The sequence below is a fragment of the Heliangelus exortis genome, chromosome 23, assembly GCF_036169615.1.
Source record: "Heliangelus exortis chromosome 23, bHelExo1.hap1, whole genome shotgun sequence".
Taxonomy (NCBI): Eukaryota; Metazoa; Chordata; class Aves; order Apodiformes; family Trochilidae; genus Heliangelus; species Heliangelus exortis.
Genome location: NC_092444.1, coordinates 6,364,626 through 6,384,156, shown reverse-complemented (window position 1 = coordinate 6,384,156; position 19,531 = coordinate 6,364,626). Strand labels below are relative to the sequence as shown.

General features: G+C 49.5%; 1 protein-coding gene across 4 annotated transcripts in view; it reads right to left on the bottom strand.

Annotated features, from left to right (window-relative positions):
* Positions 1-19,531, bottom strand: part of MEGF6 (multiple EGF like domains 6) — a 75,367-nt gene that overhangs the window by 30,839 nt on the left and 24,997 nt on the right. The window contains exon 5 of one of the 4 annotated variants that reach the window (XM_071766746.1): positions 8,736-8,858. In XM_071766746.1, the coding sequence (XP_071622847.1) occupies positions 8,736-8,858 (123 nt within the window). Of the gene's footprint in view, positions 1-2,774; positions 3,065-6,611; positions 6,745-8,735; positions 8,859-19,531 lie in introns of those variants that run through there. The other 3 variants (XM_071766750.1, XM_071766749.1, XM_071766748.1) reach the window with 3 other exon arrangements.

Sequence of the window (19,531 nt, the reverse complement as noted above, 5' to 3'; positions counted from 1 at the left end):
AAAGTCTGGTTGAAATTAATATGCCAAAGAAAGAAAATGAGAAGCATACGGGCATCTCAGCTGAGGAGAAGCTGGCTCCAAGAAGCCCAGGACAGAACGCTCCAAGCCCTCGTGCCTGCAGCATCTCTTGTGCCAGCATGGATGGGGCAGCAGGTCCTGGCTGAAACCCACTGAGGAGACACAAAAACCCAAATGCAGCCAGAGCCAGGGTGTGGAACTTGGCTTCTTGGGCAGAGAAACTTCCCTGGGGCGTAAGGAAACAAGAGGTTTCCTTACACCCTGTCACGTCCTGATCCACAAGGACACGGGGCTCACCTGCAAAAGAGCTGATGCTCTCAGAAGCCTCTTCACTGAACAGAACAACCCATTGGACCTCAGAGAGCAGCTATATGGACCAACAAGGGTAATGCTGTAGTGGGGTGGAGGGCAGAGGAACACAGGACCAAAAAAGAGAGGGTGTGAGGAGATGGCACAACCTGACCATGCACAGGTCCTTCCAGAAGAAATGCTATGAGCTCCATGTCAGAGGAAAGAGAGTGGCAACAGCAGCTCTGCAAATTCCTGAATATTTGGTACAGAGGCCGTTTGTCTCCTCTGAAAGGCTGAGGAGGAGGAGATGGATCCCAGCTGGAAGCACAGGCAGGAGATTTGCTGCTGAAGTTGGGTCCATCTGGCCAAAGAGCAGTGCCAGGCTGTAATCCTGCTGCAATTAGCCTGGATTACAGAGCAGGACTGCAGGGAAAAGGTTAATTAAAAAACATCACGATGAACATGTGTGGGATTTGGTGACTTTATCTTTCCAGTACCAGCTTGTTAAAGCCAAATCAGCAATTTGAAGAAACGAAGAGACTGGAAGGAGACGAAGCATCAGAGCAGCACACTCAATGGCTGAAGCTCCTGGGCAGTCAAAATGCCTCCAGACCCTCAGTTTCCATCTTGTTGTAAACCAGGAATTTGGGAAAGCCTTGAAAGTGCTGAAAGAGCTCCACAGAGCTATTTGGGGTGGCATTCCTTCCACTGCAGCCTCTCCTAGACAGGCAGGAGGTCCCCACAGCTTTCCCACGCTACCTGTGCCCCTCAGCAGCAGCTTCCCAGGAACAGATGCACTGCTTTGACAATAATCCCACAAAGTGAAAATGTATCTGGGAGCTATTTTGCCTCAGTCACTTTCTTTGTCCTCAGCTCACCTTTATATTGCCTTCAAGCACAGCAGCTGGGAGAGTGGCCCAGCTCTCCTTGACGCTCACATTTCTGCTCTGGATGCTGCTGGTAATTAGGGATTACTCAGAGAGGAGCAGAGGTGCACGTAACAACAAGCAGGCAACCTGCCCTTGACATGCTGCTACCCCCCCTCCAACCTTCTTTTGTAGCTCTGTTTCACCCTTCTTGTCTGTGCAGGATGCCACTGGGGATGGAAGATGTGCAAGGGGACACCAGCTCTGTCCCCGTGCCATGAAGGCAACCACACTGACATGCAAGGAGCCACTGCAGCCCAGGGCTCCAGCAGGGCACTGTGTGCACACAGAATGTGCTTTCAGGCACTCCAGACTTCAAGGAAACCTACTCTGCTATTACACAAGAGCACCTCGTCAGTCTCCATTCATACAATAAATCTGCCAGGGAAACGTTCACACAGCATCTCCCGTGCTGCTTTTGCAGGGGGCTGATGAAAGAGACACGTCTGGGGAGAAGCAAACGTCCAGATAATCACCTTGTTCTGGAGATGAATAGAACCAGGCTCCTGGAACGTGTGTCAGCAGATATGTTTCTTTTTTTTTTTTTTTTCCCAAGTTCAGAGCACTTGCAATAGCCAAGAGGCAGGGGTGAAGTTTGCTCTGGGTTTGAGGCAGACATCCGATCTATAAATAACAAAACTGCAGCTCCCTCCATTTCCGAAGGCCTGGCACATCTCACAGATATCCTGATATCACTTTTATAACTGACTCTTTGGGGCATTTTCTTACAAGGATTATCTCACGATGAGATAATGCATTCCTTGATGTCTACATTACTCACAAGCATCCCAAGTCTTTAGTGAACCTCACATCTCCTCCATAATTTCCTCAATATTCAAGCAACCAAAACTTTTCCTCTGCTGCCAAGCCAGCTGCACACACAGAGAGGCAGGACCAGGTGGGGGGGGCTGTGTGTACTTGCAGAACTTACACCTCGTTCATCAGCCCCACCTACAATCACACATCAACCAGGGCACGGATGTGTTCAGGAAAAGCTATTGGAAAGCAGCAAAAAAAGGGATTTATTGCCTCCCTGCAGTGCCTGACCTGGTGCAGCAGAAACCTCTTGCCCAGCTCTGCTGGAGGATACTCACACAACCCAGACAAGCTCAGAATCTCGCAGAGAAAAAAAGGCATTTTTTTCCCCATAATAAAACAGAACCGTACTTCATTTATTGCCGTGGACCAGGGTGTGATCCTTTAGAACTGAGGAAAAAACCTAACCACCATACCCTGAGAAAACCCATTTGTTTTGAAGGGAACACTGCACAGTGGCACAGCAACTGATGGAAAGAAACTCTGGTTTCTTCCTTCCCCCTCCTCTGCCCGCAGTGACTTTTCAGAACAACAAATCCCCCAAAGACCGTGCCTGGAATAACGCAAAGCCACCCGAAAACCCCAGCCAGACCCCAGCCAGGTCTGACCCGCTTGTCCCTTCATCCCGCCATCCCGGGACTCCCAGCTCGGGGACCTGCAGCCCAACCGCCCGGGGTGTCTCGGGGGGACAGTCCCGCAGTGGCACCCATCCCGCACACCTACCTGCCCGCAGCTCGCCGTGCCCCGCACGCCCCCAGTAGCAGGGGTAGCAGTTCCTCCAGAGGTAGGGGTAGTGACTGCCGAGGCTCCCGGGGATGCCGCCCCAAAACCCGAGGCACCACAGCAGCCCCCAGACCCGGCACATGCTGGGGAGCGAGTGACCCGGAGCTCAGAGAGCCCCGCAAACCCCCCGCAGCACGAAACGGCACCGAGCTGCAAGAGACGGGGGTGGGGAAAAACCCGAAGCACCTCAAATGAGCCCAAAAGCGCAGGGGAGCGCGGCGGGGATGCGCGGAGCTGCGCGGGGCGGTGCGGAGGAGAGGCTCAGCCCGGGGCGGTCCGGTCCCGTCCCGTCCCGCCCCGCACCCCCCCGCAGGTAGAGTCGGCTCCTGCCGCCCACCCGGCTCCGAAACAGCCCGAGCCGGCTCCAGAACCGACCCGACCCATCCCTCGGGAGCAGCGGCGAAGCGGAGGGGTCCGGGGGGGTGGGGGAGGTCCGGGCTGGGCTGGGAGCCCCGGGGGGAGCGGGGGGTGTGGGCTGTCCCCAGCACCTCCAGGCTTGGGGCAGAGCAGAGGGGAAGGAAGCACCCGGCGGAAAAGGACCTGGAGGTGTTGATTGAGAGCATCTGAATACGAGCCAGAGTGTGCCCAGGTGGCCAAGAGGCCACCAACAACCTGGCTTGTGTGGCCAGAAGGAGAAGGGAGGGATGGTCCCTCTGTGCTGGGAGCTGGTGAGGTCACATCGCAAGTCCCGGGGTCAGTTTGGGGACAGTAGAAGGACACTGAGGGCTGGAGTGTGTCCAGGGAAGGGCAATGGCTCTGGGCAGGGGTCTGGAGCACAAATCAGCCCAGGAGCAGCTGAGGGAGCTGGGGATGCTGATCCTGGAGCAAAGGAGGCTGAGGGGAGACCTGGATCTCTGCAACCCCTGAGAGGAGGTTAGAGCCAGGGGGGAGTTGGTCTCTTTTCCCAAGGAACAAGGGATGGGACAAGAGGAACAGCCTCAAGTTGTGCCAGGGGAGGTTTAGGTTTGCTATCAGGAAAAATTTCTTGCCTAAAAAGGTTTTCAGGTCGTGGCCCAGGCTGCCCAGGGCAGTGGTGGTGGAGTCACCATCCCTGGCAGGGTTTAAGGGACACGCAGCCAGTGCTGAGGGACACGGTTTCAGGATAAAGGGTGTGGAAAAATGTGACCCTCCAGAGGCCACACTGCAGAGCTACCTGCACAGCCCCTGGGGACACAGCTAAAGCCTGAACAGAACCTTCACTGTAAAATAAAGCCAACACAGTAATTAAAAAAAAAAAAATTAAAAAAAATAAAAATTTCATCAACAAATTTCAGCTCAAATGAGGAACAGCCCCTGTGGCTGCTCCAAAGCAAACGGTAATATTACTGCTTCCTGTCAGACCGAGCCTAGAATCCTGTTTTACCTTTTTCATTAAATGAGAAGTAAGAATAGCTTATTGGATTTTCCAGAGGCGAGCTCAAAAGCCTCATTTAACTTTCTGGAATGTTTTGAAACAATGTGCTTGAAGGGTTGAGCTGAGGGAGAGCAGGGCTTGCTACTTTGAGCCATTTTCACAGTATTATTTGGCTGTAGTAAAATTCCAAATTAAAACTTGTGGTTTAGACTGCAATGAATAGCATTCCATGAAAAATTCTGAAACACAGAGAGGACCAAATCCAGGAAGAAAATAACAATTTCAGGCTCTTGCTGCAACTGTTTCCAAAGGAAGGTGGACTCCAGTCACCAGTCGATCCTTCCAAGGAAGAGCAGCTTCCGAACACTTCAGGGGCCACTTCAGCCCATCTGAATATTCACAACGTGCTTCTTATTAATCCTTGGAGTCTAAAATATCTGACACAAAAATCTGTCAGCTACTTTGGGGGAAAAAAAAAAAAAAAAAAAGAAGAAAATGAAAAAAAGATGTGACCTTTCCAAACGAGGCTGCAGATTTTGCAGATTCGTGGTGGGACTGGTGGGAGCTGCTGTGGCAGCTGCTGAACAGGCACCTTCTGCTTGCTGCCTGCTCCCTCCACCAGCATCCCTTGAGGATGCAGCACTGAGGGGTGAGGACATGGGGCAGAAGAGGGACAGGAGGAGGGGAAACACTGGAGGGGTTACTGGGGCCCCAGCAGGAGCCTCTGTGCAGGCACTTGCTCCCCACCATCCTGCTAGAAGCCACTTTTTAATCTACCAAATACTTCACCCATTTAAAAATAGCACGTTGCCAGGCATAAGGAATTGTCACTGCTAAGCCAGCTCAGCTCCTTGGGGATCTTCCTCCTGAGCAGGGACACTGAAGCCATCACAGTGACCAGTGTTGACACTTTTTCTGTAGATGTTTCCAGCAGTGCTGACATGCCAGAATTAATGTTGCCACAGAGCTATGAAAAATGGCTCAGAACCACTTCCTCAGCTCAGTCGTGTTATTAAGACATTGTCTACATTCAATTAGCCTTCCTTGGAATGCAGATGAATCACAGGGAACACAGCTCTCCAAGTGACTCCCTGACTCCACAAGCACCAACCAAAGGGACCTTTCCATGGAAATTCCTCCTACCCAGGCACATGCAGCTCCTGACACAAAGCTCTCACTCCTTGCTCTGGAAACGAAAGCTAAAGCAGCTTCTGGTGCTCAACAAACTGTGAGACAAACTTGTTCAATCTCCTATTTTATTTCCATGGAAATTCCTCCTACCCAGGCACATGCAGCTCCTGACACAAAGCTCTCACTCCTTGCTCTGGAAACGAAAGCTAAAGGAGCTTCTGGTGCTCAACAAACTGTGAGACAAACTTGTTCAATCTCCTATTTTATTTCCATGGAAATTCCTCCTACCCAGGCACATGCAGCTCCTGAAACAAAGCTCTCACTCCTTGCTCTGGAAACAAAAGCTAAAGCAGCTTCCGATGCTCAACAAACTGTGAGACAAACTTGTTCAACCTCCTATTTTATTAGGCTGCTAAAAAATATATATAATAAAAAAAAATAACGATGAGCCACTCAGACTTTTCCAAAGGGCTCTGTGGTACAGCACATGTATCAAAAGCACATCAGGCCTGAGCATAAACTGAGTCCTGCTTATGTCATAAGTTATGCTTGGCCAGGTCTGAGCCAGCTCAAGCTTCCTTGTCACCTAATTTACTTTGGCTGATTAAGTACTAAGAGTTGGTTTGAGTATGGTAACACATTGCAATCAGCAGCAAGTCCTTACTGCTTCCTGTGGAATTACCATTAACATCCAGAGGGGTTCTTGAAACAGGGACCGAGCTGGACCGAACCCGTAACTCTCATGAAATTTGGTTCAGTCCAGGTTCAGTGGGAATAAATTCTCCCAAGAGCCCAAACAAGTGACAGGAGATGAAGGGACATTCTGCAATTCAGCAGCGTGTTAAATCCTGGAGGTAATTCATCCCTGCAGAGCCCCGGCTCAGCCAGCTTAGGTAAATAAAAGTGCTGGAATCTTCATCCAGCTATTACCCAAGCCCCAGACATTTTACCCCACAGTAAAAGGAAAGAGCAAGTTAAAGGAAAATGCAGGAGGTGAGGCACAGACAGAGGAATGAGAGGGGGAGGCTGAGGGGTGATGGAGCCCCCACCTCCCGTGTCCCTGGGCTGCACCTTGGGCTGATGGAGGCTCAGAGCAACAACCACCCCCCTGCAAGGAGCTGCACACCCAAATGCATTGCAGGCAGATTTCTGAGCCCCTCCACGTGTGGCAGGAATGCAGGAACCTCCCCCTGAGCTGTGACACCTCCCTGCTACCCACTGAGCTGGGCAGGAGAGGTTGGGAAGTCCTCATGGAGCTGAGATTCCGTTTTCCCCTTCCAAAAACTCCCTACCTTAGAAGCAAAGCAGCTCCCTGCCCCTGCCCACGAAGCATCCTGCAGACACCATGGTGTGGCTGTCTGGGCTGCAGACCCCCCCAAAGAGGCCACCTCGATGTCACCCCAGCCAGGAACAGAGTCTCAAGGGGGAAGCAAGTGAACTGCTGTCCCCTGACCCCAGCCCGGCCACCCTCAGGAAAGAGGCAAGGTCCAAACCTTCCTGTTCAACACAGAGCCAGCAAAGGGCTCCAAATATCTAAGCTCATGTTTGGAAGGCCAGGCTGCTTTATTCAGGCTCCATCAGGACTTTGATCAAGAAAAGCTGAATATTTTACAAACTGTAAACATTAATCAGAGCCTTTTCTCTCTTCCCTGAACCCGTCTGTGCAAACACTGAGCTAACCCCATCCACTCCTCTTCACACGTGCATTAGCATTCAGGGTATTTGGAAACAATTCCTTATCTGATATTAAAAGAAAAAGGATATGTAAAAAATGGTGAGTACTGCGGGGGGTTCACACTGCCTCCCCCCAGAATGAAAAAAATAAGGCTGTTTGTTTTCACCAAAATCCTGAAACTGTTAATCATCCAAGAAGCTAATCCCCATCAGGGGAATTCTGGGGAAACTGAAAATATTTTAGCTTGGCTAAGATAAGGGCAAAGCTGTTTATTTCACACATCTCTACAGTGGTACAGAGCCAGGAAATACTTTTCAGTTATTCTCAACAAAACAAGACAAATGTACCATATTGGCAAGAAAGGGACATTTTTCTGCAGAATTCTGTAATGTCCAAACCAATAGCCACAGAAATGACTCTCTCCCAGTTTGCCAGCAATCCTTGTTAATTATTTCAGATACTTTTGGACCTCTGCTGAGCAAACCAGCGCTGAAAATATTCCTGAACTCCACCACAACCCCTGGATGGTGAACCCTGCAGTGGTGTTTGCATGGCAGGTGAGCCTCAGCCTTTCCCTGACACCATCCTGGGGCTGCAGTGCACTCCCAAAGCCCTTCTTGCTCTTGACTCTGATAAGGAAACCACTTTTTGCATTTTTCTGCCTGTTGGCTCCAGCTGCCTGGAGCAGACAGCACTTGCACAGAGGGTAACACCCAGGAGGAAGGCAGGAGGTTTGCTCACTGCATGCTCAGGATGCAGGAGCTGGAACCACCAGGCTTGCTCTGCTTCCAGGAGAAGACAAACCCCATTTGGTGTCTCCATTTTACAAACAGAGAAATCTGTCTTCCCTTCCACTTTGGCTCGGAAGCAGAAGATTTGAAGAGGAGGACAAGAAACAAGGTGATGATGCAGCCTCCAAAGGAGAAATCTCATCTCTTTTGAAGCAAGAAAATACACACCATGGACTTCAACAGGGCCAAGATCTCACTCTGGAAATCTTCACTGGAGGCTTCCCTTCTACAGCTGCTACTTGTACCCCTCAGCATGCAGCACAGAGAGACAACTTGCTCTGGAGGGTTCAACACCACCAGAAGGGGAGGGGACACACAAAAGCCTTTGGCACAGCTGCCACCACCACCCAGCAGCCCCTCAGGGCCATGGAGGTGACCATGGAGATATAACCATGGAGATGACCATGGAGATGACCACAGAGGTGACCATGGAGGTGACCATGGAGATGACCATGGAGATGACCATGGAGCTGACCATGGAGGTGACCATGGAGATAACCATGGAGATATAACCATGGAGATAACCATGGAGGTGACCATGAAGATGACCATGGAGGTGACCATGGAGGTGACCATGGAGGTGACCATGGAGATAACCAAGGAGATAACCATGAAGATAACCATGGAGGTGACCATGGAGATAACCATGGAGATAACCATGGAGATAACCATGGAGATAACCATGGAGGTGACCATGGAGGTGACCATGGAGGTGACCATGGAGGTGACCATGGAGGTGACCATGGAGATAACCATGGAGATGACCATGGAGATGACCATGGAGGTGACCATGGAGGTGACCATGGTGATAACCATGAAGATAACCATGGAGGTGACCATGGAGGTGACCATGGAGGTGACCATGGAGGTAACCATGAAGATAACCATGGAGGTGACCATGGAGGTGACCATGAAGATAACCATGGAGGTGACCATGGAGATGACCATACCTGCACAGGACTTCCCATCAGGTCCCAGCTGCTGCCCTGCTGGGCACGTGCAGTAGAAGCTGCCGGGGGTGTTGCAGCACTGGGACTCGCAGCCGCCGTTCCCCACCTCGCACTCGTTGACATCTGGAGGGAGGAGAAGGGGAGCAGGGGTGAGATGCTGCCCAACAGAGCAGGAGGGCAAAGCCCAGTGCTTTTGTTACAGCTTGCTGTGCTCTTCTTAACTTTTCAGTGCCAATAAGAAGGAGGAACATTAACCAGCACAGGATGACCCCCCTGTCACAGCCTCAAACACTTAAAGATGTCACCACTCAAAAGGTTCCTGCCCGGGATGAACACCAGACTTGTGTGGACAAGAACATATTCATCCTCACCACACAGAGCCTCACTCTGTAATCTTGTTCATTACAACAAAAAGACAAAGCCTCTTCACATGAAAACCCTCTTGGTTTAGAAGTAGAACTGTTGCACCTTTCCACCAAAACTCCTTCAAATAAACCCATAAAAATTACCCAGAAATAGCGTTAATCCAGAGGAACCTAAAAGGTTGGGAAAATTAAGATACCCACACGGTGCACATCTACTGATGTTTGTAACTAAAATCCAAAATAAATCACATTATTCTACCAAGACCAGAGATTTCTCTTCCCCTCAGCAGGGCACGGGACAAAGGCACAGGGAGCACCTTTCGCAGATTCCCTTCTAAACAGAGTGAACAACCCAAAAGAACCACAGCCTGTGCCTCCCCCGAGCCCATCTGGGAGCTCTTCCCAACCACTGGAGCTCCTTGCCATTCCAGCACTGCCAAACCACACAGAAATACCCAGCTGGAATTACTGCAGAGAAGGACAGGCTGGGTCCCAGGGAGGGGCAGAGGAGCAGCGAGGATGAAACCTTGTGCAGCACCAGCATCAGCACCACTTTATCCTCTTCAGTTACAGATCAAAGTCAAGCCCAGATTAGGAAATGCCAAGTTTCAGTGAGACATGTGAAATCCACGGGGAAGTTCCAAAAAGATTTATCTGTTGTTGGCAAGTTCTTGACATTTGGCACTAAGCGAGGCACTCTAAAAATGTATATGTGCTCAAGCAGCTACTCTTTTGCTCTGTAGAGAAGCATTTCCTTCTTAAAAGAAAGAAGAAAAATGGAGACAAATACTGTTTGAAGGCATCTGGGCTGGACAGAGGAGTAATGAGCTGTAGCTGTGCCAGAAAGTCGTGCTGCAGCATCCTGCATCTTTCCTGCTGCTACTGCAGGGACCCTTGGCTTTCCCTTGCTCCCCAGAGCCCCCCAGCCAGGCTCTGGGGGGACCCAGCCCCATTCCCACCTCCCTGCAGAGAGAAACCCCCAGGTGTGACTGCAGCAGCAAAGGGGACAGGGATGGGGACAGGGATGGGGACAGGAATGGGGACAGGGACGGGGAGAGGGATGGAGAGAGAGATGGGGAGAGGGACGGGGAGAGGGGTGGGGAGAGGGATGGGGAGAGGGATGGGGAGAGGGATGGGAAGAGGGATGGGGAGAGGGATGGGGACAGGGCTGGGGAGAGGGATGGGGACAGGGATGGAGAGAGGGATGGGGAGAGGGATGGGGAGAGGGATGGGGAGAGGGATGGGGACAGGAATGGGGACAGGGATGGAGAGAGGGATGGGGAGAGGGATGGGGGAAGGGATGGGGACTCAGAGATCCCCTGTCCTTGGCAGTGGTGCCCATGCAGCATTGTCCCTCAGCATCAAACAGGGCCCTGCTCACCCCTGCCCTAACAAAACCAGAGGTGTCTGTGGGCAGCCCCCAAACCTCTCCAGTCATCCAGAAGTGAAGGTTTGATCAGGCAGAGAGGGGGATTGACCAGGACAGGGCTGGTGTGATCAGGGACCTGCTGGTTCATTCCCTTCTCCTCTCCTAATTCAGTCCTGCCTTGGGCTGGCAGATCCCTCACTCCTTGTGAAAACTCCAGACCCTGCAGGTTTGGGTTTACTTTTCAGCAATCCTAAGACCTGCTAGAGCTTAATGAAATCCTTGAGGTTTTTGTTTGCTTAATCCTCCCAGAGCAGGAACCTGCTGGTGCTGGGAGAGCCAGGGCTCCTTCTGGAGGTTTGTGCAAGAAGGAGAAGCTCCCAGTGGTCCCTAACAAGGCAACCAGAGCTCCCTCACCTTCTCTCCAACAGGGGATTTTCCCACTGCAGGTGTTAAAAGTATGAAGTCAGCAGCTCCATAAATTTTAATCAGGTTTTCATGTACCATAAGTGCCCAACTGCAGTAGCTGTCTGAAGAAAGGTGTGTAGCTGTCACAGCAGTGAAAAGAAGAGGTTTTTCAACCAATTCTGGAAAGAAACTGTTCAGCAGTTACAGCCTTTCCTCTTTTCAGCAAAGATCTGGCAAAACTGACCCGTATTGCCCTGCTCTGAACCTCTCTGGCAGGTGCCAGGACAGCCCCTGCTTTCCCTGTTGTAAGGAAAGTGACTCCAAGGGCTGTGAGTGATGCTCCCAAATACCCAGGAAAATTCTTGTTCCTGCTCCCAAATACTCAGGATAATTCCTGTTCCTGCCCTGGCCATTGCTCCCATGACCCTCAGCTCCCTCCAAGCAGTGCTGGGACACCCATGGGGAGAGCAGAAATGTCACCCTGTGGGATTTTGTAAAACTTAGGGAAAGCTTAACAATTCATAAACCTGAGGCTTTAGAAGCTAAAAGGGCAGCAAGGAAGCATCTGTCAGGAATTTGTCCCTGAGCTTTGGGCTCTGCAGCTTTGCTGGGCATCTGCTGGATCCAGCATTTCTGAAGGAGTTTATTATTATTATTTTTTAGCAGCAGCTTTTCTATAAAGTTCCCTTTAATCTTTTAAATAGCCACAATCTCAGCAGCTTCCCCTGTAAGCTCTGCATTTCCCCAGGAAGATGCAGGGAGCAGGAGTCATCCTTGCCTCCACATTTTGTAAAAATAAGCATTGTGGTCAGCCTCTGCAAACAGTTTTGGGCTTCTTAGGGCTTCTATTTATCAAAGCATTATGAAACTTCCTCCCTCCATCACAAAACATACACCCCATAAATACAGCAAAGCATCTTCCTCACCCCCCAGCTCACCAGGACCTGGACCAGGAGGCTCCGTGTTCATCCCCAGGGTTTCTCCAGCACCTGAATCCCCTCTGGAGCACCAGGGTGACCCCAGCTCTGCTGCTCTGGCTCTTGGCTGGTGCAGCCAAGACCCAAACCTGGCCCAAGGATTCCTGAAACCATCACCTGGCATCAGCTTTTTGTTGCTGCAGCACCAATCCTGCCTCGAGCTCTCTTGGACTTCTATTCCCAGCTCAGAAACTCAGCTGTGGAGGGGAGATGTGATGGAGGCAGGACTGAACCAGACCATTCCAGTTCAGATCACCCAGGAAACGTCACTTTTCACCTGCCTTGGATGATTTTTCAGAAGAAAACAAAAAAATCCCAAAACACCACTGCACCAGGTCCCAGCTCAGCAGCCCAAGGCTGGTACTTTGTGCACCCCTGTTCTTGCTGGGGACTCCCAGGGGACCCCAGGATGGTTGGGGCCTGCTCCTTCCCTTCTGGAGATTCCCTGCAGACTCTTGAAACCAAGTATGGGTCGCCCCATCACAGCACAGGCTCCACCTATACTTGATTTCCAGGGTCAAACACAGAGGACATCAAGGAGCTCCCAGAAACACGTAGACAGGCAGCTTGATTAAAGATTATAACAGGTAAATATCCACTTTTTTTTTTTTTTCCTGCTTGTTTCCTAAATAACTCATGGAGAAACGAGCAGGATGCTCACATGCATGCTCAGGATACTCAGCAATTGCCCACCCAGGCAGTGCCAACAAGAACTGTGAGGGTCCCAGGATAAAATCACCCCTGAGCTGTATAATCCTTCCCAGGTACAGCCTAACCTTCAAACATTCAAAGTAGCCCCCAGCATTTGAAATGGCAGGGCTGCAATTTGAGAAGAAATATATTGGTTTAGTTGAATTAAAATTTAAAAAAAAAAAAAAAAAAATCCATCTGTACTTTTAAGCAGTTTTGCAGAGGAACCCTTCAACTGCTCCCAGGAATTCAATCACACCCAAGTAATGCCCACGTTTCTCATAAAACTAAATTCATCTGTTTTGGAAGGATTTTACACTGTGCTTTAGCCTCACACCTGTGCAAAGTTTGTTTCAAATGCATTCTCAGTCCCCAGCAGAAGCCAAATCCCTCCCAGCAGCAAAAAGGGCAGCAACTCACCCTCTTCTGCATCCTGCCTTGCCTCTTCTCCTCCTCCTCCTGGCATCTCTCTGGGTGCTGGCCATGTCCCTGCCCCTATCCCTGCTCCAGGAGCTTCCCATTCCCTGTGCCACCAGGAGTGGGAACCAAACCATGAGCTGCATTCCTTGGGAAGCCAAACATCCTGGGAAATCTGCATTTTTGCTGTGGTATTTGGAATTGCAGATGAGGCTGGGTTTATCCCGGGAGTTCAGAGGGGGTGGGGGAGCCCCTGGGCTCCAGCATTCAGAAACTCTCTTGGACACCTCTGGCTAGGAAAAGCTTGCCATAAAATACAGAGAACTGCAGGTATTCCTGTTCTTCATGAGAATCCCCAAGTCATTTTCAGGAAAATGGAATTCAAGCCCATCTGGTATTTTATTTGTGGAGGTTACACACTCCCACATGAAAGAAACCATCCACTTAGACTGATAACAAAACCCCTCCACTTTTCCATCTGCCTTTGGCCTGAGAGCCATTAATATTCCCAGCCTATTGTCAAGTGACTTCACAGCATCTTGTGAAAAGGCCTGAAGGAAGCTGAGATGCTGAGGGCCCTGTTTGGAGCATCTGGCTTTCCCTTGAACAATCCCTGCCCCTTTCCAGCATCCCGGGAAAGACACCATGGAGTGGCAGAGTCATCTCCCAGCCCCAGAGCACACACATCAGCCACGTTTTGGGGAGCCAGGGCAGGGAACACGACTCTCAACAGGAGAAGGAATGAATCCCTGGGCATGATCCCAGAGGGGGTGAGTGCAGGACACCCCCAGCTCCAGCACCAAGCTCCCACCTTTGCTGCCAGAATGCCAACATCTGGGACTTCCACTGGGCAGGTTTGATTCCCCTTGCTCTCTCCAGTCCTTTACTTTTTTTTTTTTTTCCTCATTTCAGTGTCAGAAAAGCCTCTGGTGCTGCCAGGATTTTCCCCATGAGCCACGAGAGGGACCCAGAAGCTGCTGCAGCTCTGATCCAGATGGAGCAAACAAGAAGCAAAACCCAGCAGCCCAAACTATGCTGCTGCCTCCATTCTCATCCCTTCAGCTTTCCACAGCCCCTTTTTTTTCACCGTGGATTTTGCAGGCAGATTGGGAGGGTCAGGAGGATGCTCTCCCTGCCTGGGACCTCGTCCCTCATCCACCTCTCTGCCTGCAGGAGATCCAGCAGCAGCCTTGGGGACAGGAGCAGGACAGGTGGCTGAGACCAAGTGTCCATGGCAATGCTTACTGCAGCTTGTCCCTTATTTAATTAGTAAATAAAATTAGCTTTAACTACCTCTTTGTTATTGCAGAGGGAGAATTTCCATTTCCTGAGCATTTCAGATGCCAAGACCTGCCTTCTTCCTCTTCAGCATTTAAAAAAAAATAAATAAAAAAGAATCTCTAAGCTTTAAAAAAACAACTCTTCCTTTTCAGAAGACCCAAAATAACCCCCAAATTCACTGCATTTCTTTTGCCCCCCAAAAACCCAAACCACAGCAAACTGCTAGAGTCTCTATAGATTAAAAGTGGCTATAATGGGGACACAATAATTTTATGCAATTGCAAAGGGAATTTCTGCAGCTCCTCTGGCCTCATTCCCCGGGCTCCGGGATGACTCCAGCAGAGCAGAGGGCTCTGTCCCCTCCCTCTGGCCACAAAAGAAAAGCAGCTGGGAAAGGGCTGCAGGCAGCATCCAATGGAATTAATTCACTTCAGAGCTGAAACTTGGGATAATTATCATCTAAAAATCCATATTTTCTAAAAATCTTCACTAAAGCAGCTGAACTGGATAAAAAGATGTCCTGAGACTGAGCTTCTCTGGGTTATAGCCTCCCCTGCCCAGGGGGGTTGTGGGGTCTCCATCCCTGGAAACACTCAGGAGCCCCCTGGATTTATTCCTCCCAAACCAGCTCCAGGGGATCCTGCTCTAGCAGGGGGTTGGACTTGGTGATCCTCAGAGGTCCCTTCCAGCCCCTGAGCATCCTGTGATTCTCTGATAATCTCTTTAATAAAACTTATCTAATGTTCTCCCTACCTGATCATCTAAAGGCAGGAAGAGCACCTGCCTTCCCAAGCACTGAAACAGAAACAGAGAAATGCTAAGGGTGTATTATATCCATCCATTTTCCACAGGTTCCTAACCAACTTCTCATCCTTACCCACCTCACCCTCCATAAATCTTCACTAAAGCAGCTGAACTGGATAAAAAGATGTCCTGAGACTGAGCTCAGGTTTATAGCCTCCCCTGCCCAGGGAGGTTGTGGGGTCTCCATCCCTGAAAACACTCAGGAGCCCCCTGGATTTATTCCTCCCAAACCAGCTCCAGGGGATCCTGCTCTAGCAGGGGGTTGGATTAGATGATCCTCAGAGGTCCCTTCCAACCCCTGAGCATCCTGTGATTCTCTGATAATCTCTTTAATAAAACTTATCTAATGTTCTCCCTACCTGATCATCTAAAGGCAGGAAGAGCACCTGCCTTCCCAAGCACTAAAACAGAAACAGAGAAATGCTAAGGATGTATTATATCCATCCATTTTCCACAGGTTCCTCACCAACTTCTCATCCTTACCCACCTCACCCTCCATAAATCTTCACTAAAGCAGCTGAACTGGGAAAAAAGATGTCCTGAGACTGAGCTTCTCTGGGTTATAGCCTCCCCTGCCCAGGGAGGTTGTGGGGTCTCCATCCCTGGAAACACTCAGGAGCCCCCTGGATTTATTCCTCCCAAACAAGCTCCAGGGGATCCTGCTCTAGCAGGGGGTTGGATTAGATGATCCTCAGAGGTCCCTTCCAGCCCCTGAGCATCCTGTGGTTCTCTGATAATCTCTTTAATAAAACTTATCTAATGTTCTCCCTACCTGATCATCTAAAGGCAGGAAGAGCACCTGCCTTCCCAAGCACTAAAACAGAAACAGAGAAATGATAAGGGTGTGTTATATCCATCCATTTTCCACAGGTTCCTAACCAACTTCTCATCCTTACCCACCTCACCCTCCATAAACTCAGTGCCTTGTCCATGGATTCCATTAAAAGCTCAGCCTGGCTCCTCCTGACCTAGGAACAACAGAGCCCCAGCCAAACAGCCCTGACAGACAGCACCACCAGGAAATATCCTTTTTCTTAAAAAGAAAATAATAATAAAATATAGAACAGAGCCTTTCAAGAGACTCTGCCTGATGTGATCTGCTGGGGTCTGCAGATTATTTTTCACAGCTCGGGAGCTTCCTGCAGTGCTCAGATCAAACTGGCTCAGGGCAATGCTCATTGCTTTTCACAGGATTTTCTTCCTCCATCCATAATTCCTTCCGTACTTTTCTTTCCACACTGACACCCTCTCACTCACACCTACTTTTTCCAAGGCTTCAGAGGCCACCAGCTCTTCTCTATATTTTTTTTTTCTTCCTCCTAACCCTTCAGTCCCGTGCCTGCCCCAGGGGCACGGGCAGCCCACGAGCTGCTTCTGCCACACTTTTTGAGACACATTGGGGTAGAAAACCCAGGAGTGTGCAGACAGGGACTGCCAGACCCCCATCCACACACACACACAGGTGGACAACACATGGGCACTGCCTGCTGGAAGCTCCAGGGGAGATGGACCAGAGCCCATCAGCCCATTCCATGGCAGAGCTCCCATTCCCATGCCCTGGGTCTGCAAGCTCAGACCCCTGTTTAATACCAGCAGTCCCTCCAGAGGGATTGAATTATCATTTCTGGCTCCTGTTAAACTGCTTGAAAATCTCAGCGTGTAAGATTGCCAGAGCACATTTAATCAATAGCATAGTTCAGGCTTTAAATTTTTATGAAGTTTCAGTTGTGCAAGATCTATGCTGACCATGAGCTTTGCAGCTCTTTTTGAACTCAGCTCCTGGACACGATGCTATGAAAAGTTCCAAAGGATTCTGTCTATTCTTTAAGGTATTTCTTTTGTTCTAAAGAGGAGGAAAAAACTAAGCTCAGATATTTCAGTGTGAATAATCACAGGGTACAGAGATGCAAACCTGCTCAGAGCCTTTCCCAGCTGCACGGGGTCCTCTGAGGGAAGGAAATTATCTTTCCAAACTGTCACCAGGGGCTTCCCAGAAGCCTCCCTGACCTCAAAAGATTGTCTGCAACCTCCTCATCTTCCCCATTCCTAACACAGCTCCCCTGGGCACACACACACACACATTTATTCACATCCATGCCACCCAGGTCCCAGTGCCTCAGCTCCTCCTTCTGCCCATTACTGTGCCTGTCCCTGTCCCTGTCCCTGTCCCTATCCCTGTCCCTGTCTCTGTCTCTGTCCCTGTCCCTGTCTCTGTCCCTGTCTCTGTCCCTGTCCCTGTCTCTGTCCCTGTCCCTGTCTCTGTCTCTGTCCCTGTCTCTGTCCCTGTCCCTGTCTCTGTCTCTGTCCCTGTCCCTGTCTCTGTCTCTGTCCCTGTCTCTGTCCCTGTCCCTGTCTCTATCCCTGTCTCTGTCCCTGTCCCTGCCTTCTTCCAGGTCCTGCTCCCTGCTGCCATGCCCAGTTCAGCCCCAGTTTTGCCCATTTCCCCCAGGAGTCAGAGGGGAGGGACAGGGGTTCTGCTCCCACCAGCTGGGCTCAGCCAGAGGCACCTCAGCCTCTCCCCCCCTGCCATAAAACCTCAAGGACTATAAACACCTCTTCAGGCTGGAGAGAATTCCTTTTTGACACACTGTATAATGGATGCAATATAAAAATATACTGCACTTGGCAGCCTTGCCAAGGCTTCCCTTTGGGACCTCAACCAACAGGCTGCTGTTTGATGATTATTTTTTTTTTTAATTTTTTTTTTTTCAGTCCCACTGAATGGCCAAGGCATTTTTCTCCAGCTGAAACATCAAAAGCCACATCTACCCCTCGAGTTCTCCTGGCTGGGATGCTCAATGCAGCTGAGCCTGGCAGTGGCTTTATTTGCTGCTCTGTGCAAGTTTCCCTCTCCTGGAACATGAAACCAGCACCACCACTGGTTTCTCCCACTTGCAGTTAAGCAGAAGACCAACCAGGACAAAGAAACCAAAGTTCTCCTCTCTTAAAAAAAAAAAAAAATTTAAAAAATGGAACAAAGCACTGACTTTAACATAATTATTCCTGGTCTGTAATATTGCATCCACAAAGAGCAATTCTATTTCCCCATGTAGGTACCAGCACATCCAGCTGCCTCTGCCTATAAGAGTGTTGCAGAGCTAGAAAAGTCCTGTGAATTTTAAGAAAAATGCTCTCTGCAAACAACACAGATGCCCTGGTAATTTAGCAAAGCTCCAGGGATCACCACAAACACACCAAGCCCAAGGGCCAGAGAGAATTCTAAAGAGAAGAATCCTGATAGATGCCTCCAACCACCTCAGGGGGTTTTCTTAATTCTTGGTTACTGGATTTGGTCTTTCCCCAGAGGAAGGAGAATGTAGTCTGATACAGTACCCAGAAATCTCTCCCTAACCCTAGCAATGCAAACAAAATAAGCCTCTGGATTTTTCCTTAAAAACAAACCAGAAAAGAGTTGTCCTAAGACCCCACTTGATAGCTATTTGTAAGATGTCACTGTACACAAATAGAAAAAAAGCAAATTCATCCATAAACAGAATACAGAAATACAGAGCAAGAGCTGAATACCTCAGCTTAATAACAAAGATATCTTAATAACCACAGCTGAAAATCTGCTGAATATCCCTTATTTGACCCATTAACTGATGCTTCTGGGCTGGCCAAACCCAGGGACACTCCTCATCTCTTTGTCTCCATATAATTAAGTTCAATACTACAAAGCACCCAAGGGGGGAGGTGTTCGTGAGGTTCTCAAGAGCTGCAGTAACATTTCTAGGAGAGGATGATCTCTGTAAAACTATTGATTACTGATCTCATTATTTATTTTCCACTACAAAAGCCACTCGTGTTCCCAGATGCACAATAGGTGTCAAGAGTAAGAACCCTGGAAAATAAATAGAAAAAAGCTACCCTAGCAAATGGTTTGTTTATGCCATAATTGGTATTAGGCAATTAATGGTGGGCTGAAGCATCACATTGCTTCTGCAAACAAAAAGCAATACTGTTCAAAGAACATTTAATGAGCACTTTTATGTTGTCCTCAGCAAGTTTACTGCCAAGCCACAGAAGCCATTTACACACACGTCCTTTTGTCTCTAATGAAAGGCTCAGGGCTACTTTGCTTCTTGTTAAATTCACAAGTTGGGGGGAAAAAAAAAAAAAGTTTAAAAAAGAGCAAATGTAATGTTTTAAACTTGAAATTCACCTTCTGGAAGCAGCAGCTGTGTCAGTTCAGAGGATTTTGTCAGGGGCTGTGTGGGCTCTGCAGCCTCGGTGCAGAGCGATGGAGCTGCTGTACAGCCCTGGTACCCAGATACTCCAAATATTTGACATTCCAAAATCCCCACTATTAATGAGGTGAGATCCTGAGCAACTGGGAAAAACGAAGGCGGAAATAATGTATTTATTTGCTAGGAGTAAGTGTTCTGCTGTGGAGCTGGGGGCAGATTCCCAGACCGCACTGGAAGGTTCTGCTGCCTCCCAGTCCCCGTTCCCTGCATCTGCTTCTCCCACACATGTCAAATATCTCTG